Genomic DNA, 19,497 nt, shown 5'->3' with positions numbered 1-19,497 from the left:
TAAGCTATTCTTTGGCCGACGTTTAGTTGTATTCTCTTTTTTTTTTTTTCTTTTTAACGACCGCCTAAAATGAAATGATGATAACGCGAGGCAAGTGTGCGGCAAGCGGAATTCATTGAGGGATTTGACAGTGTGATTCATAGATTAAGTATTTCAAATATAGGCTATTATATAGGCCTATGCTACACGCACAGAGTTTTTTTTTTCTTATCATCTTTTGGGGGTTTCTTGCATTTAGACTAGTCGGATACAAAACTTTAGTTTAAACGACAGTCAAATTAGTCGTCGCGCACATCCCTAATAGCTATGTCACACCATAGTCAAATTGTTTGTCAAATTGCTTGTCGTTGAAATCTTATTGCATTGCATTTTGTTAGGACATGGTGTGAAAGTCCTTACAATCAATACATTTGTGAATACCTCATACAATTTATTGCACACTTTTACTTATTCTGGACGGATAACCATGTGACCAACCAATAAAACAACAAGCCAATTTATTTTTTACACAACCATTAGGGCAGGTATTTTAGAAATTGAAGAATCACAATGATAAATTTCATAATTCTGGGTACATAATGTAAAATAACACTGTTCATTTAATGATTTTAGCAAATTTCTGAACATATTATTAAGATGTGTGGTATTATATAACTGGAGAATATTTGCTAAATGGTAGGCCATGACTCCAATAATAACATTAAAATAGCAACTACCGAGCAAGAAACAGTTACAGTACACACATATCCAACATGATCACTAACTGTATCCTTCATAATTACTCACAAAGCATAAGTTATTGTTTAGCTGAAAACTGGTGAAGAATAAAAAAAAAGGCAAGTGTCGTATGCATGAATCTCAAATATCAATTGTTCCCTTTCATTGGTTTCTTTGCAAACCACTTCCAAACCCCATTTGAATGTCTAATAGAAGACATTATCTGTAATCAAGAGTGGCTAAACACAATAAATGTGACAGGCGAAAAGCTCTGGAGCCTGACAATGTGAAGGTTACTCAAGAACAAGCCTGAGTATAAAGACTTCCACTGATAATGCTCACTCACCAGGCTCATTAAACCAATGTTAACGTGCTTGTCTCTGTGAAATACATCACACTACTCGATTCAAAAGCACTAGACTGATGCAAACTAGAGGAACATCTAGTTTTAGCGGGTTTCAGGTCGGTACACCTTGTTTTTTGTCTGTGGAGACAGATGTGGGTAAAGCACATCAGCCTAAAGGTAGCTGTCTTCGTGCTTAGAAAATAGAGGAATTTATTTAGTGGAAAAGCAGAAATTATGTTGTGATCAGCCACTTTTCAACCTTATTTTCCTCTGACAGGTCTCGTATATAGCTGAATAATCAAACTGGAAGAGACAAAAAAGCTTTTGCTGGAACAAATGTATAGAATCGAGCAAGCAATCAAAACAGAAGTGGAGGAAAGATCAAACAGCTCTATATATAGCGTAAAAACTGATGAGAATGAAACACACACAGTCTCTCTCTATTCCCCACCTAGACACAAAGTGAGTGGGGCAAAAAACATCAACAATACGCTCTGACTGCAGTCTTTCTCTCAGAAATTAAAGCAATCATTGGGTCTAATGCAGGCTGAGGAGATAGAGGCCTCATGCGGGAGGAGGGAGAGGGCTTCCTGTCTCAGAGAAATGGGCATTGAATACTGATTACGGTCACCTAATAGAAAGTAATGAGAGAGGCTTATGCTCCAGTGCCTTTTGCTTTCCTGGCCAGAGCAGCGAGCGCTCACCACTAAAGGCCAAAGCACTGGTGCACTGATTGGGGCTGACACTGGAGCTGAAGGGGGCTGGGGGGTATGGGTTAGTCAGAGACAGAGAGAGATAAAGAGAAAGAGAGAGAGGACACAGGCAGAAAAAAGGAGAGTGCAGATCTAAGTAGGGTGTGCTTCACCAAGGGTACGCACCATCAATCCGGCTGACCAGCTCCTCCAGTGCCTTCACTTTCCTCTGGATCCCAGGCTGGGCAAAGGTGTAGTTGTCCTTGAGGGAAAGAGAGAGAGATGAGAAACTTAAAACTGTACACATATTTGCCCAATGAAATACACGACATAAACACAAATTTGCTAAATATAAATTGTGGGGAAAAAATGAAAAAAAAAAAAAAATAAATGAAAAAATAAATACATTTATTAATTAATTATTCCTAAATGCCTTTAAAGGGGACCTATTATGCCTCTTTTTACAAAATATAAAATAAGTCTCTGATGACCCCAGAGTGTGTATGTGAAGTTTTAGCTCAAAATACCCCACAGGTAATATTTATAGCTTGTTGAAATTGCCACTTTTAGGGTATGAGCCAAAACGCGCCGCTTTTGTGTTTGTCCCTTTAAATGCAAATGAGCTGGTGCTCCCTTCTGCCTTTTCAGAAGAGGGCGGAGCTTCAAGATCTCACGCTCCGGCATACCACTGCTGGCCTTTGCAAATAAACATCCCAATATTAGTACAAGCCTGTTATCTTTACAGAAAAAATACTCTGTTCAAAGGTCAGTCATCTGATTGTAATATGCATAATAAATGCGCATTTATGAATTACACAGACGGGGAGCACGGCACAATAAAAATAATGACATAGCTGGTCTCATGGTGCCTAACTTTACTAACTTTAAGGCCCCACACGGGGACGTGTTTAGCTGTATACGCATAAATTATGTATCATATAGGCGTTTCGTCCAGACAGATCCAGCGTTTTGGGAGAGTGAAACCGATATTTTTTGAAACCGGGTCCCAGAGTGGATAAATCTGAAAACGCTACCCTTGCGTTTTCATGTGGACAGCGAATCCGTATATTTTCTGAAACGATGACGTCATCAGCCCACATCTCGCCCCAAGTCAGACACTGCTACAACACGTAACAGCAACAAAAACATGAACAAACAATGAACGATTGTCTTTTTTATTAACGAACATTAACAGATTAATAAATGTATTGTTCCATGTTCGTTTGTATACCACGTGCAAGGTTTATGCGCGTAGTCCAAGTCCTTCTTCTCCGTTTTAGTGTATCTCTGTGGCAGAATTACAGCGCCACATGCTGGTCTGGCATGTATACTACAGCGTTTTGTGTCGATTGGTTACGTGTGTGTGGACGCAGATATTTGAGACGAGGAGAACGTTTTAGTGTATCTCTGTGGCAGAATTACAGCGCCACATGCTGGTCTGGCATGTATACTACAGCGTTTTGTGTCGATTTCGTGGTTACGTGTGGACGCAGATATTTGAGACGAGGAGAAAAAAAAAGATCGGATATGGAAAGCTCTGGCTTCGTGTGGACGTAGCCCAAGTCCCACTTGTGATTATTTTAACTACCACACTCCTATTTATGATCATTCTGTTAGCACGCAGTCAGGTGTAAAATGATTAGCACAAACATGTAGGACTTTTCCGTTTTTTTTCCTGGGACATTTCCTTCGAAAATGAAATTTAACCACTGTGTCCTCAGCGGCTCAGATGGAGGGATTCTATGGAGACTCCTATGTTCGTTGATGCATCCCAACACATGAGTGAGCGCCACATGCTGGTCTGGCATGTATACTACAGCGTTTTGTGTCGATTTCGTGGTTACGTGTGGACGCAGATATTTGAGACGAGGAGAAAAAAAAAGATCGGATATGGAAAGCTCTGGCTTCGTGTGGACGTAGCCCAAGTCCCACTTGTGATTATTTTAACTACCACACTCCTATTTATGATCATTCTGTTAGCACGCAGTCAGGTGTAAAATGATTAGCACAAACATGTAGGACTTTTCCGTTTTTTTTCCTGGGACATTTCCTTCGAAAATGAAATTTAACCACTGTGTCCTCAGCGGCTCAGATGGAGGGATTCTATGGAGACTCCTATGTTCGTTGATGCATCCCAACACATGAGTGACACGACACTTGTAATGCCTCTTTGGCGCTGACATTGTATCTCCAGCAACTACAGCAAGAAAACAGTAATGGCGGACTGCTGCTTCTCACTCAGGGCTGTGTCTATGCTAATAGGGCAGAGAGCGTCACAAATGGGCGGGACATTTTCCCTACGATGACGTAGGGAGAAATCTGGAACCGCTCATTTGGAGAGACTGTTTATGATTTATTGGGATTATAAAAACATTAGTGGGTGGAGTTTTACCATTATAGGCTGGTTGTTTTCACACACTGCAGTCACACAACTGTGTTCAAACTCCTTATAAAAGAGATTGTTGCATAATAGATCACCTTTAAATCTGAGTCTGCTTTGTGACAACACTTGCTTTACATGTTTTGGTTTTACTTCATTCCATTGTTATTGGTTGCGAGTTTAAAACACTGTTACTTATTAGGAGTTGTTTATGATAATGTTATTATGAGTTTAAGTTTACAATGATACTTGTTACAAGTGCAATACTATGACAATGGTATTTAAGTTTACACCAATCTCATAAATGTGTAATGAGTAACATTGCCATAAACTCCAATAAAATCGGCATAGAATCATGTAAAATAACTGGTGAAAACCAATAATGAGTAATAATTATTAGATATGTATGACAGTTAGTCTTTATAAATCTTCATACTGCAGCAGTTTTACTCATTGTTTTAAAAAGGTTACATATGAATTCAAAAGTTATACCATTGTTACTGCAAAGTTATTTTTGTCTAATGGGCTACAGTTCTTTGGTGTAAAGTTGTTATTTCTATTGCAACAATTAGTTGGTAAAAGTAATGGTTAGACAATTTCTTGGAACTAGCACACACATTGAACACACCCCATACACATGCATATGTATGCAAAAAAACATGCACCACCGCCCATCCTCACTGGGAAAGAAATTGTGTGCTAGCAGAGCTCAAATGCGTGCTGGGAATAGTGATCTTATAATTAAGTGATAATATTCATCAAGGTCCTGTGGCCCACAGTGCAGCTTAATTACCACATTCATTTCAGCCTACATTAAAAGACCATTCTTGACCAGACAGCTACTTAAGAGACACCCACCCACCTCCATCACTCCCCAAGCCTCAGTGGGATTCCCTCTGTGCTCCCGCTGGAGGAAACTTAGCCTAGCTATACTGCCCATAGAAACAGAGCACAAGTTCAGCTGTCGAGAGCCAGCGTAAAACAAGCAGTGGGTTAGGGATGATAAATTGGGTGGTTTGCTATGCTGAGATTGTCAGGCATGGATATAATCAAAAGAAGCTAAAGACCCATCATTCACAGCCATAAAACTGCTGATGTGAAGAAGGTATGCAATACAAAGAAAACAGCAGATGGAGTCTGCATGTATGCATTGCACGGAAGAGGGACATTCAGCCATAAATATGTCCAAAGATATCTGCTGTGAAAACACCTCCCTAAACCAAACATTGTGAGGAGAAGATGCAGCATATGAAAGAGCAAGTTCGTAACTTGGAAGGTCATATAAATGTGTGTAGGACAAACCGTAGCAAAAAAAATTAACAAAAAACACAGCAAGTTTTAGGATAGTCTTGCACTTTTGCTTTCAACCTTCACTGTCTGAAGTTTTACTCTCTTATATACTCATTTACTGGAATGCATGGCTAGACAGAAGCTGCTCCTAATTTTCAGATGTCGTTTGACATCAGAATTACTGTCATAATGACCATGAAAATGGATAACTTCATTGGACAAATGGAGAGATGACAGTGTGAGTGACAATAATGGTGACACCTTATCAAGCAGTCTGAGTTATACCATGCTTAATGGGGACACCTTCATACGAACTCTTGAAGCTTAAGTACATTTAGTGACAAAAGATATCCGTAATTGTATAGGGACTACATTCAAATGGCTAGCTAGCCTTTTCTTTTGCATCACATTGCACTGATATCAGTATGATCTCAATGGCTTTTTATTCCAATCAATTTTCACTGGATCAACCACTAAGTGGCTCTTTGAGGGATCTGAAATTTGTCAAGAGGTAATGATGGCAGGAGACTTAATTATACACTTTGTACAATCACCTAATTGCTTGCCAAATATCATGGTCCTCTGTGCCTTGGCAACCCCAACAAGTGCAAATACCCTGGACTGAACAAAGAGATGTATCTTTGTAATCAGTCTTCAACTTGCAAAGGTGGACAGACAGACATTCTGCACTATGTAAGTAGGTCTATGGGTCCATCTTTGATGAGACTTCAGAGAGCCAGGATGCTTTAATGTAGCCGGGGAGCAGCTGAGGCGGCAAACACCCGCGAGGGGAGAGAAGTCATTAACCGATAAACAATTCCAGCTGTCCTTCAGGCTCAGATGTGCAGCCTCGGCACTCCAGAGGTGCCTTAGATGAATACATGAATAGCTGGATCCCGACCATTAAAACCAGCCGCCTCCTCTTCGCCGTGACCTCGAAACAGGACTTTAAAAGGGCAGCACAATGAGGCGGCACTGAAACAGATGGGGTGTCGGTAGCCGAGTCCATGCTTGGCCTACTTTCACAGGTCTACACCTAATCTTCAGCTGGAGCACTGACCCTGGAGGATGCTTGTGGCTCAGAGAACATTAACGCTCTAGCCGGGCTAATCTATCTCTGCAGGAGTCCCTGAGAGTTAGGGCAAAGTGGCCGTGCTGTGGGGAAAGGGGTGAGAGTCCCGATTCGAGATGCAGTCACAATCAGGTCAGATCTGAGAACATTACAAGGGCATCTCGTGGGCAAATACTTGGCTCCAACTCCTGCATACCTACCAAGTGCTAAGTGCATGCTAACAGTCAAAACTGACTCAGAAACAACACTCCATTGGGATACTGAGCCAGACCCGGCACTATCAGTTTAATTTTGTTTCTCTACTACTATACAATGCACATAAACTGTTGACAATGTCATGTCCAAGAGACATTTCTCTGGAAGGTTCAGCAAGCAAAATGGAAAATTACCAATGAAGAATAACTTACATTTTGATCTGTTCATCATCCAAAGCAAAGTTGCACACTGGACAGGAAGCATCACACCACATCACGTCACTAAAGGACAGGTCCTGTAGCTCGACCGAACATTGTATTTTCATAAGTTTCATGATGATTCACTAGACTTTTAAGGTTTTCCTTGTGGAAGATGAGGACTTCATGGTTTCCCTAATTCCATGTTTGATGTTTAAAACCTAAAGTATACTTCAGCCGCCCGCGTTCTGCGATGGTCCGCGCACTGTCCTAGTGATGAAATTTTCATCATCAGAAGTGTCTGCACAATGTCTGCGTGCAGCCCAATTTTTGTGACCGCACGGTTGAGACAGAACGAATCAAGTAGGTGGTACTGCGCATGTGTGAAGCTCGTCCATCCACGCTCATCCGTGGTTGAGTATACTTTGAAAGCTGTGCGGACGGAACGGAACGCAGAAAGTGAATAATGCCCAGGCCTTTATATACATGAGGAGTGGTACTGGTAATTAAATGTTGGTGTTTGCAGAACTCCCCTGCAGAAAAAGAAGCCCAGTAACAACACTCTTGGATATGGCTCCTTCCTAGTGTATACTAACAAGCAAAACTGACTCCAACAACACTCCAATTGGATGTAGGGCGTAAAGAGAGCCCCAGTTTAATTCTGTTGTTTCTTCATTGCTTTAACTCTGTGAGATTGCCCTGGAGACGACTTCTGATAAGAAATCCATTGGATAGCAAGAGCTAAACAAGTTAAATGCCTCTTTCTCTCGCTCCTTGTACGTCATGTTCTGGCGACAAATGGATGCAATGCAATTACCTCTGAGGCAGGAAGAGTGGGTCAGTATTAAGCATGCATTAAGCCTGCCCAGAGACCTCCGTAATTACATCTGCATTATTAAAGCACCCGTGCTTTAATGAAGTGCAGGTGCTCTTACACACTGGACCCTGGGAGCTGTAAACAATCCGGTATCCACAGCAATACAATTAACTAGCTCTGAACCGAACTGGGAAGATTCAATAATCTTGAAAAGGAGAAATAGGAAGAGTTTGACTTGTACCTCTATAACATGCTATGACAGGAAGAGGTCTGATGATAAGCAGGTGCTAAATTTCCCGCTCGATGCTCTTTAGAAAGCATCCTCTTTTCCAGGGATTTGTTTAAAGCTTTGGCTGGGGAACAAGTTGAAGCTTTGTGGCATCCTTTTTTGCTTAATCCATGTTTGATTTGGTAAAGCGACTGGAGCTTCCCAGCTGAAGCTTTTTTTTGGATGATGTTATTCTTTTCAAAATGTCAATCACTCACCTTCAGTAGATTACTAATCTCCCTTTGAAACTACCTACAAAGGGACTGATTTCTCCGCTGAGTGAAAAAGATTGAACAAAAAGGTATCAACAGAAGAAGGTGGTGACTTTTTTGTAAATAATTGAGATAACAACTGTACTATGAATAGATGAAGGCCAGCCCTTTGATAAGAACTTGCGGAAAGATCCGCTTGATGCAAACAACAAGCCTGCTGAAAGGATCTGGAGCTGTGATGACGACCCATGATAAACATTGCACATAATATGAGCTCAGCTTTGTGATATTCATGGAGAGGAGAGGGCTTTTAGACTCTCTATTTGGCTGCTGATGCCTTTCCATTAGTCTAAGAAGCCCTCTTTTCCTCTCTCAATCACTTGTGCTCTTCCAGGCGAAGCTGGATCAGAAATAACCCACCAATGCAGAGTACGAACATCCAGGAACATGAGCTTATCTTCTGAACCTTTCAATGTCTGCATTCAACTGCTTCCCTAGTTCACTCTTTGAAATCCACCAGTCTTTTTCTTTGTCAGTCACAGCGGAAGACTATTCACCACAACAGTCACTCTAAAATGGATAAAAACGACACCATAAAAGTAGACTGTGTCCCATGTGCTACATTCAAAATATTCTGAAGACATACAATTACTCTAAAACTCACATTCTCCATTAAACACATTTGAATTTGTACAAGACATTTTCAGTTATGAGACTCGAAAAGCAATGTAATTTTTGGCATTAATGATGTCTGGTGCAGTGCACCAAGGCACTTTCTTATGCTGAAAAGGAATGCAGATAAGATTTAAGTGCGTTTGCAGATGGGATGATTGGTAAATGATTGACAGAATTATCATGTTTGGTTGCTTAACATCTGTTGTCTCCCTTCAATTCATTCCATGGCATAGCCTTTACATTATCTTGATAGACAAGAAAATACATTGGAGACAATGTGCATCATACTCCTGTTACTGTGGCCAGGGGCTGATGGATTTGCCTTTTAAAGATTTGGTTAATGAGTTTAGTACTTTCACATATGTATGCTTAGAGAAGAGTTAATTGGGGAGGTTATGTGGCAGGAAGAATATGAGCGACAGGCTGCACTATCAGATATCTGACTGAGGGGCTCAGTGAGCTGCAACTGAGGCATACGGCTGTCAGTAAAAGAGGGACAGAAGAGAGCAGCAGCCAAGCAGAAAACTCAAGCTTTTCCTGCTGCCACGTCCTCAAGAGTGGCTGATTGAATATAATTGGCAGGGGGGCAGGAGGATAACTGCTGTAGCCCTAATACAACAATGATACACACGGAATAAAACAGCGCTTCTCTTGCACGCAGTGACCGTATCTGCTCTGAGTCACATTATCCCTCATGTGCTGAACCAAAATACGAGACAATAGCCCCCACTTGCTTAAACAACAGTTCAGAAAATAGCCTGACTGTGCACAGGGCCGTGTCGGCCCAGGGGGAAACGAGTAAAATTACACGCTGGTCCAGTACTGTGTTCTTCGCAGAGAGAGAGAGAGAAAAAAACCAAAAACAGATTGAGGTGACAAGTCTGAGTGTCTCAAGAGCGCAGCTGAGACGGTATTGGTAGTTGTCTGGCTGCTATATTAAAGCATTGCTGGTCTCAGCATGCAAGAGTGAAGGACATCTCAAACCCTTTGCACTGAGAGGTGCCCACTGATAAGGATGAAAGAGGACCACTTCATTCTGTATTCTCTGACAACCCCTAGGGTCTGCCGCACAATTCACCAAAAACCACAGGAGGCATTTCTGGCAAGAGCTCTGACATCCAGCGTAGACACTTCAAAGATCATGCATTGAAGGCTGAAACTTGACTTGGCATAAGCGTCAAAGATCAAGCATTAATCAATGCTAACTGTGTAAGAGATGGAAGAATAGGCTGGCAGGCAACTGTCTGAGCATGTGTCGATGCAATCTGCAGCTTCGCACTTCCAGTCAATAAACTGTTCTGACAAAGCAGGGGACCAATTGGCCAAATCAAATTGTTAAGGCCTCAGGCCCCATTTGCTTTAGTGTGTGCTAGGCATTGCATGCAGATATTTATCGGATTATCAGAAAACCGTAAGCTCTGCTGGCAATTAATTTGTCCTGGCTGATTAAGCACGTTCCAGGGTGGGGGAAATAACAGATGAGAGAGATAATAAAATGGATAGATTACCTACGGGGGGGGGTTCCTAATGGAAACTGGGACACAATACAACAACATTTGCATATCTTTAGTAAATGAATGATTAACAAGTCTCTTTCTCCCGTCTTTAACCAATTTCACAAGTTCCATTTCTGCATTTGACACCAACCCCCAAGAGCCGCAAGGTGCAAAATGGTCGCAAATGGTTCAATTTTGTTTTCTTTTAAGTTGGCATACAGAGAGAAAAAAAGAGGAGGGAGAGAAAAAGGGGAAAGCCTGAGAGGGGAAAAATAGGCTAAATAAGCAAGAGGTTCATTAATATCACTGAAGGTGCATTATACTGACAAAGGGTCTCATGAGGCACCTATTTATTTAGGAAATTAATAAAAGAAAGCATTTGCCCCAGTGTAAATGCCACTTTCTGTCCACAGCAGCAGTTCTGAGCACGCCCCATTCCCCCTCCGCTGTTCCTCTGACCTTGGTTCTAATTGCGCGGCAGATCCCCGGGAGATCGTGTTCCCCCTAATGGTTTATATACAATTTTAAAGGGGCTCCACTTTTCTACAACCTTAATTAGTTTGCAGTCCTCTGGCTCACAACCCCTAAACCCCCTCATATCCCACCGATGACAGACGAACCAGTAGGGGGTCTAATAGTGGTGTATTAACCTTACTGAGTGGGGCAATTTACGGACTACTGCACTTGTTGGTTACACTTTACTTGAAGGGGTGTGCATAAGACTGACATGACACCTTCATAATCATGACATGACACCTACATAATCATGACATGACACGTCATGAATATGAAGGTTTTTTATGCATGTTTATGACAACTGTCATTAAGTGTCATTCGCTCAGTTATGTAATTTTTAATGCAAATATGACATTGTTTGAGATGTCTTTGTTATGGGCTATGGTTAGGGGTAAGGGTAGGGGTAGGGTTAGGTTAGGGTTAGGTCAAATAATGTCATATTTGCATAAAAAATGACATAACTGAGCGAATGACACTTAATGACAGTTGTCATAAACATGCATAAAACCTCCTTCATATTCATGACATGTGTCCTGTCATGATTATGAAGGTGCCATGTCAGTCTTATGCACACCCCCTTCAAGTAAAGTGTTACTCACTTGTTTAACTTCTCCCCAGTAAACTATATATATATATATTAAAGTGAATGTTACAGTTTTAAATAAGTCAAAAGACAATCTCAAGAGGCACACTATTTACAATGTCATGTGCACAGTATATTTATTTACAAAGTATTGTGATTTCAAAAATAGTAACATTTATAAACTATATAACATCACATATGTATAACATGTTTGATATTGATCAGAAAATGAGGATCATTGATTTATTACAGAAATGTTCTGGTGATAGTAAAATATGTGTTTGTATCAGAACAACAAACCAATCATGCAAAATAAAAGCTCTGTTGAATGTGTAATATCAAGTATTCAGTACATCATGGTGATTATGCAATGTGTAAAGGTCCGTATTGAGAAATATATGCGCTAACATTGTTTATAGCCCTTATATTCACCTGTTTTCAAATGTGATTATATTTTATGAATAATTTGGGAAAGAGAATGCACATAAGCTCAAACAAAGTATTTTTACAGAAGGACATTCAGCAAGAGATTAGTGGCAGATGCTTGAGGCTCACACGGGGCAAACGTGTGAAATGTTTGCAGGGTGGAGACAAAGAATCATCAATGGAGCAGTTTGCAGCATATCACGCATAAGACAACAGAGTGAAAAGGTGCTTAGTATACGCGAGTATATTTCAATTGTCCTTTGAGAGACTACGTCCAATAATTTTCAACAAGACTACTATTATAATAAAGATTTTAGTTTAAACAGGTCATTTTCATGCCTTAAAATGGGGTTAGGATCAACATGTAGTGCTTCAAGTACACAATGGCAACCACTTTGCTTACACGTCTGAATTGGGATTAGAACTACAATTGGTTGATATTCTATATATTTAACCACTAGGCCACATCAACTGATGTACATGCAACACTTTTTGTAGTTTTACAATTAAAACTATTTCTGTAGTTCTCCAAGTCAGCATGTGAGATAAAAGTATTCAAGAGCAAAAAGAAAAAACACCTGGGCTTAACAAGATGGCTGATATGAGGCAGTTTTGATCTTAAATTTTAGTCTGGTGAGCATGCTTTTTTATATGTGTAAAAAACAAACAAACAGCTGGAAGCCCTTGGGTTTAAAGATAGGTGGACGAACAGTGTGGTTCACGAAGCCAAGTAAAGAGAAGCACTGATCAGAGAAAAAAAAGAAGGCCGAAGACGAGCGAGGCACCGGCAGCACCAACTGTGAAACAGATCACAGCAGAGCTGTATGCATGAGCTCAATAATCTGCTTCTATCACGCTTCTATCACACTCTCAAGCCTGTAGATATAAACACACCTATCTGCCCCTCTCAAGCATTTTATGTGGGTCCCCGTCACCTCTTATCTGGTTTATGCCTCTTATTTGGCTTATCTCCATGCAATGGGCTTTCCCAGAAATATATAAATTCCTGTCACCTAATCAGACTTTCTTTTTATTTATTTATTTTTATGTTATATATATATATATATATATATATATATATATACATATATATATATATTTGAAGTTAACAACATTAGTAGTTGCTTTGAGCTTGGCATATAGTGTATTAAGCAATAAAGCAATAAACCATGAAAGGCCGCACTCTGTGACTGCACTTCATATTAATTCTATATCAATGTGCCAAGATACTACAAAACAGTAGGCTAATGAACTTTAAGTTCTGGCCCGTTGACTTGAATGACAAGCAGCAAAAAGTGCTGATATTCTGAATTGCTCTGCTTGCTCCACAAAAATCCTAGCGAGAGACAGATTGAGAGATTATGTGCAGGAATAATTTGTGTTACAGCAGGTTTTTCAAATAAATGCTGTTCTTTTGAACAAAGAATCCTGAAGAAAAAAAAATGGTTTCCACAAAAAATATTAAGCTACACAATCACTTTAATAACAATAAGTAAGGTTTATTGAGAACCAAATCAGTATACAGTTAAAAAATATATATATATTTCTGAAAGATCATGTAAATTAAAAGAACCAAAGACTTCAGTCTGTGTGCATTGAATTTATTTAATACACGAGTTTCACAATTTGAGTTGAATTACTGAAATAAATGAACTTTTCCACGACATTCTAATTTATTGAGATGCACCTGTATATTTCAAAATATATTCAAATAGAAAACTTTCTGACCCCAAAGCTTTCAATGGCAGTATATGTTGAAAATGTATCACACTCGCTATTTTGCTGTTTTCTGAATATCAGCATGGCTGTGATTTGGCCATAGAAACAAGACCAAAGATTATGCTGTAAAATTATGATACTGTACTGCTAAAAGTGCAATATACACTTGCTTTATAAATACCAGTTTAGCATCTACAAATAAAAATATTGAAATGTGGAATGGTAGTTTTGTGTCACATACACTCACTGGGAAGATATCTTTTCAAAAAGTACTAAAATGTACCATTTATGTACTAATACACACACTAATATTCAGACTAATATGCACTCTTAAGGGGTAAATAATGGTATGCCTTTTTTCAAAGGTACCACCCTAGTAACAGCTTTGTACCTTTTTTTTTTAGTGTGTATAAATGGTATATAAATTATGCCTTTAATCACACAAACACTGGACCCAGACCAAGCCATCTGTCCAACAAGTTGTAGTCTGTCATATGGCCTCCAGTGTCAAAGCACGGCTGCTGTGCCAGCATGTGTCAGCACAGAAACACAGCCAACCCGCACGAGATCCGCTATGTTCAAGTCAGCATCTGGTAACAGTAAGCTGATCTTAGATTTGAGTTTCTGTATATGAGGGGTGTATGAGTGAGCGGTCACTGCATCTTACAACAGCTGCCTTTCTGCCAGTGTTTTCCCTTGAGCCCTGCTGTCATCTGTCATCCACTGCCTTTAAAAGCTGAAGTGTAATTTCTGCACCACCAGCATCACCTAACAGAACTACAAAAATAATGACTGCTTTCAAACAGGTTTCTTGAACACTCATCATTTGCCATTGGTTACGCAAAGCGCCAAACTCCCACCATTGGTACAGTGTCCAAAAATGTATGATTTTCTTTCCTACGTGGAAGACAAAATAATTAGAAAAATGCATTTCTAGTTAGTTTAGTCCATGCTTCAAAATGAATGGGGACTGTATCTTGCCGTCACAGTTATGGACTTCATTTATTGTGATTTCATTTAGTTTTTGTCTTCATGCCCATTTTGAGTTTGACCTAGTTTCTGTCTCTACTTTTGATTAGTTCATTCAGTTCACCTGTGTTCGTTAATCTTCTCATTAGTTCCCTCGTTTAGTATCTGTATCTCCCTGTATCTGTACCTTCTCATTAGTTCTCCCTGTTCTGTTCAGTCCTCGGCCGGTTATTAGTTTATGTGGATTTGCTTTTGCTCTGCTCTGTTGTTTCCCTGTGGATTTATTAAAGACTGTGGATTGAACTATTCTTCTTCGTCGTGCGCTTTAACTAGCTTAAGTGAACCATGACATTTGCAAAAGCCCTAAAAAAGGCATCATAAATTCATAATCATAATACTTTAAAAAGCAGCAGTTTTTATAGTATTTCAGTAATATTTTACTATTGGGAATGAACAAACAAATGGATAAACAAATGAAAGAAAAAAAACAACAACCAACAAACAAGCAAATAAATAAATGCAGTTCAAAAGTAACAACTTCTCGTTCCAAAAGTTTCCCAGAAGTGGGTTTATCTTTCAAATTTCATTGGCGAAATGGTTTCCAAAACATCACTGCGCCCAAGGCTCCACAGTCAGAAGGTCATGTGTCGACTATTAACCTCTACACAACACACTAAACACTGTGAGAAGCGAGTAAATTAGGTTCTTGCTGACAGGAAGTCTCAGATCTACTTCATCTCCGACAGGCTTCGTCTCCTTCCCTACACCGTGACTGACTGGAGTCCAAAGGTCTCCTCCTTTAGCTGCTGCTCAGTGTGTGTGTTTACAAATCAGCTGTCCTCGTTAATTTCCTACACTTGGAGACGGAGAGTATTACGGTCTGGGGTTTTGCGAGAGATGCAGAGTTGAGAGAAGCTGCCACTGAAGCTTTTGGTAACACTTTACTAAACGTCTTTATGTATAATGCATTTACAATGTACTATGTTGTAATGCATTATATCTTTTCATAAATAACTGTAACCAAAGTTAAAATGCAATAGAATATTGGAAGGTTTGTTTTAATGCATTATACTTTCTAAATATGTAACAATGAAAAGGTAAGCATTATAACCGTGATTACATTTATTCATGAGAGCATACAAAGCAATATAAGGTGCATTACAATGACAAATTAATGCATTAAAACTATTATATATAAAGTGTTTCCAAACTTTTCTGAAGACAGTCCGTTCGTTCTCTTCAGACATACATTCATATAAAACTACTGTATAAAACAAAAAGCTAAGTATACTATATACTATATAATATATTTGTAGTTACCTATAATAAACAAACAAATCACGTGAATGGCCTACTTTTATGTCAGAACAGTGAATTCCGCCCAGAAAAGGAACAACGTAGGTTAACCCAAATAATAAGCCTAAAACAATTATTTTTAGAACATAACTATCATAACCAACCATTTTACAGAAATAGTGTTTAAAGACGTTTAATGAAAATAAATGAGTAAATAAATAAATAAATAATCAATTAAAAAAAAAAACAATGAAATACTGGTAATTCTCACCTCCAACTGATAGTTTCGATTAGAATACATCAAATCCAGTCAGATTCTAGCATTCCTTTGAAATCACTACACAATTACAATCTCATTCAAAACAATTACACTTACAACAAAACCTGATTGCACTAAATACTATATCAATAATATTTTGACCAATAATAAAGAAGCAATGTTCCTGGTTCAAATCAAAAACGATTTGTGGTTTAGTGAGGCTTGAAAACATTTTTTTAATTACGGTTGCAAATTTAAGCTAATAAAGTTAGGCCAATAAATGCTGTGGTTTGCTTTGGATGAGAGAATCGTTTTGAGAAGAAATGCAGGCTGCAGTGGTCCTTCAGGATGACCGTGTTGATTTGCAATACGAGATGAATAGAGACAAACTCCCACATTCCTGAGGCAGAAGCTGCTTTGTGGTGTTCTGGCCTGAGGGTTGGACATCACAGATAATGGCTTCTGCAGTGAGCTGCCTGCTTTAACACCCATTTCTCATTTCCCCTCTTCAGGGCTGAGAATACAGATGGATTTGCTCCTAATGGATCCACACATGTACACACAGCAACCAGCTGAGCTAGCAAGGCACAAACAACGCAGTCATTTTTCCAGGGGCTTAAGGTCTTCCTATTAATAAGTCATAACCCTTCAAGCAAGCATTTAGTTTGACTTTAAAGAGAACAGACTGCAGCGGAGGACAACCGCTGGCTCATAGCTGCATGATCACAAAATTCCTCCCAAACAGTGTTGGGGAAAGTTACTTTTAAAAGTAATGCATTACAATATTGCGTTACTCCCTAAAAAAGTAACTAATTACGTTACTTAGTTACTTTTTATGGAAAGTAATGTGTTACATTACTTTTGCGTTACTTTCGCGCTACTTTTTAAATATGAGCAGGGCTTGATTGTTATTAATATAAGAAGTTCTATTTATAGCAAATGTAAAAGCCCTTTCACACCAAAAAGTGTAATGAATAAACCTCAAGCTGAAGGAAAAGTAAATTCACGTCTGTACAGTAGAATGCAGGAGAAGGTTCAATACTTTACTTTACTAGTTACTTGAAAAAAGTAATCTGATTACGTAACTCGCGTGACTTGCAATGCGTTACCCCCAACACTGCTCCCAAATATGCACACTATCCTCTTTTTGACTTAAATGTACGTTTGAATATGATCTCTGGTACTTTCTGTTGAACAAACGAGCATTGTTTTTCATATCCTGTTTATGACTCTTTATTTTTTTTAAAGAATGATACGAGTTCAATGTAAGTTTAAATGAAATTAAATATTCCCCGCCTAAATGTGTTTGAAAAACCCAAACATGTTTATGCACTTACAATGGAAGTCTACTTTTTTTAAATACATACTTATTATTGTTTCTATAATTATAGTTCTAAATGTAATAATGTAATAATTTAATTTAAAGGGGCCATGTCATGAGAAACCAAATTACCCTTGATCGTTTGACACAGAAGAGGTCTTTATATGCGTAATACATCCTGTAAGTTTCATAACTTAAAATGTCCTCATCATCAATAAAAAGTAATAACCCTCAGAAAACGGCTTGTTTGGATCCGAGGTGCAAGGTGACGTCACGGGGGAGCAGTCATTTGCATATGACCGCCTCCAGAGCAAGACAACTACGCCTATTTTTGCATCATCGCATCGTTGTCACGCCCACAGATGTTCAATCGATGTGCAGCGAGTGGGTCTGAATGAGTAGTTGTTTAAAATAAGATTGCGATGCCAGACGATCTGCCGTTCCTGGCTGTGGAAAAACAACACGTTTGTATACACTGCCGAAGGATCCCGATGTCAGAGAAAAATGGATTCAGTTTATTTTTAGCGAACGTCACGTCACTGCTAATTTACGCGTGTGTTCAGTACATTTCACCGTTGACTGTTTTGAGAACAAATGACAGTATGATGCTAGCTTTGCCAAAATACTTTTGCTCAAAGATCAGGCCGTGCCAACGGTTCTGGACTCAACAACGACTGTAAGTAACATATTTCATATAAAAACTATTTTTAAAACGGTACTGCATAGGCAATGATGTTAGCCAATCATAAAAGTGGGCGGTTACACTGACCTCTTAAAGGGAAAGCACCCCAAAACAGACTGTTTCAGTCAGAGGATGAGAAACAGGGTAGGAAAAGGTCATAAATCACTCAATTTTGAATGTTTTTCGTCCAAAAAAACTTTATATTATAATTACACCTCAGGGAACATAATAAAATAAATAAAATAAAAAATAAAAAAACGTCATGACCCCTTTAATATAATATTATAATAATTGTAATATTTCTATTGTGTTTGTTCCGTGATCAATTGGGTGTTTGTGACACACAACAAACATTTTTGTACATTACATGTTAGAAAAACATTAGTACCTCTTTGTGGTGGCCGAAAGCGGGTTTAAATCTGGCAGTTTGTGGCATCAATGAACTACCGAAAAATCTCAATCTAAAAAATAACAAATATGTACGGTGCCCGTAAGGTGACATGTTCGGTTCACTTAGTTTTTAACCATATAGGCCTTGGCTACCGGGCTGTATTACGTGCGATTGTCAGCATTCAAATTAAGTTTATCATGAATAAATGTTACATAAAGTGCATAATATAAAATAGGCCTACAAGAAAACATTTTTATCCATCCTACAGTCTTGCAAGTCCATTAACTGATCGTCTTTTCCCCGTAATATTTGTATATGATTATTATTATTATTATTAGCTATATTTTTATATTTGTTTATTTTCATTTTTTCCCTTTATTCCAATGTCTTTACTTAACGTTCTATAATACTTTTGTAAATATTAGCCTACTGTAAATGCTTGACATGCCAATAAAGCTTTGATCATGCTGACTGGAATTTTTGCTGGAACGCAGTTTAAATTGAACATACATTTCGTTTTATTTCGGCTAATTAATAGACCATAATTATAAATACTATAGTGTTTCGTTGAGGAATTAATCATTCACGTAGTTTTATTTGTAAATGAAAACACAACACGCTCATTTATCATCACTCATCGGCATAAATACAATCATAAAGTCAAAACTTTATTGGCATAATTGTCAGGCGTTTATTTACAAAATATATGGTAGGCTAGCAAATACTAGCATAATTATACAAAACGTTAACTAGGTAAAGCGATACACAAATTGAAAGGGGAAATAAGCATATATAACAATAAATATAAAAATATAGCCCTAATAAGTTCATGTAATAATAACAATAATAATATACAAATAGCCTATTAAATTAATTGTTTAATGTTAATAAAAATGTTTTATCTATTTTTGATAATCCCGGGTTGCTATGGTCACGCAAGTTTGTTTACGCATTAAACTCGTGGCCACGAGAAAAATA

At 38.6% G+C, this 19,497-nt stretch overlaps 1 protein-coding gene across 1 annotated transcript in view; it reads right to left on the bottom strand.

Annotated features, from left to right (window-relative positions):
• LOC107721154 (TBC1 domain family member 22A-like) overlaps positions 1-19,497 on the bottom strand; it is a 158,941-nt gene that overhangs the window by 70,966 nt on the left and 68,478 nt on the right. The window contains exon 7 of the mRNA XM_016529025.1: positions 1,942-2,017. Within this exon, the coding sequence (XP_016384511.1) occupies positions 1,942-2,017 (76 nt within the window). The remainder of the gene's footprint in view (positions 1-1,941; positions 2,018-19,497) is intronic.

This window comes from Sinocyclocheilus rhinocerous, unplaced genomic scaffold, assembly GCF_001515625.1.
Source record: "Sinocyclocheilus rhinocerous isolate Xijiao unplaced genomic scaffold, SAMN03320098_v1.1 scaffold1322, whole genome shotgun sequence".
In the NCBI taxonomy this organism is placed as follows: domain Eukaryota; kingdom Metazoa; phylum Chordata; class Actinopteri; order Cypriniformes; family Cyprinidae; genus Sinocyclocheilus; species Sinocyclocheilus rhinocerous.
Note: the sequence above shows the minus strand (reverse complement) of the source record. Positions and strands in the feature narration are given on the sequence as shown.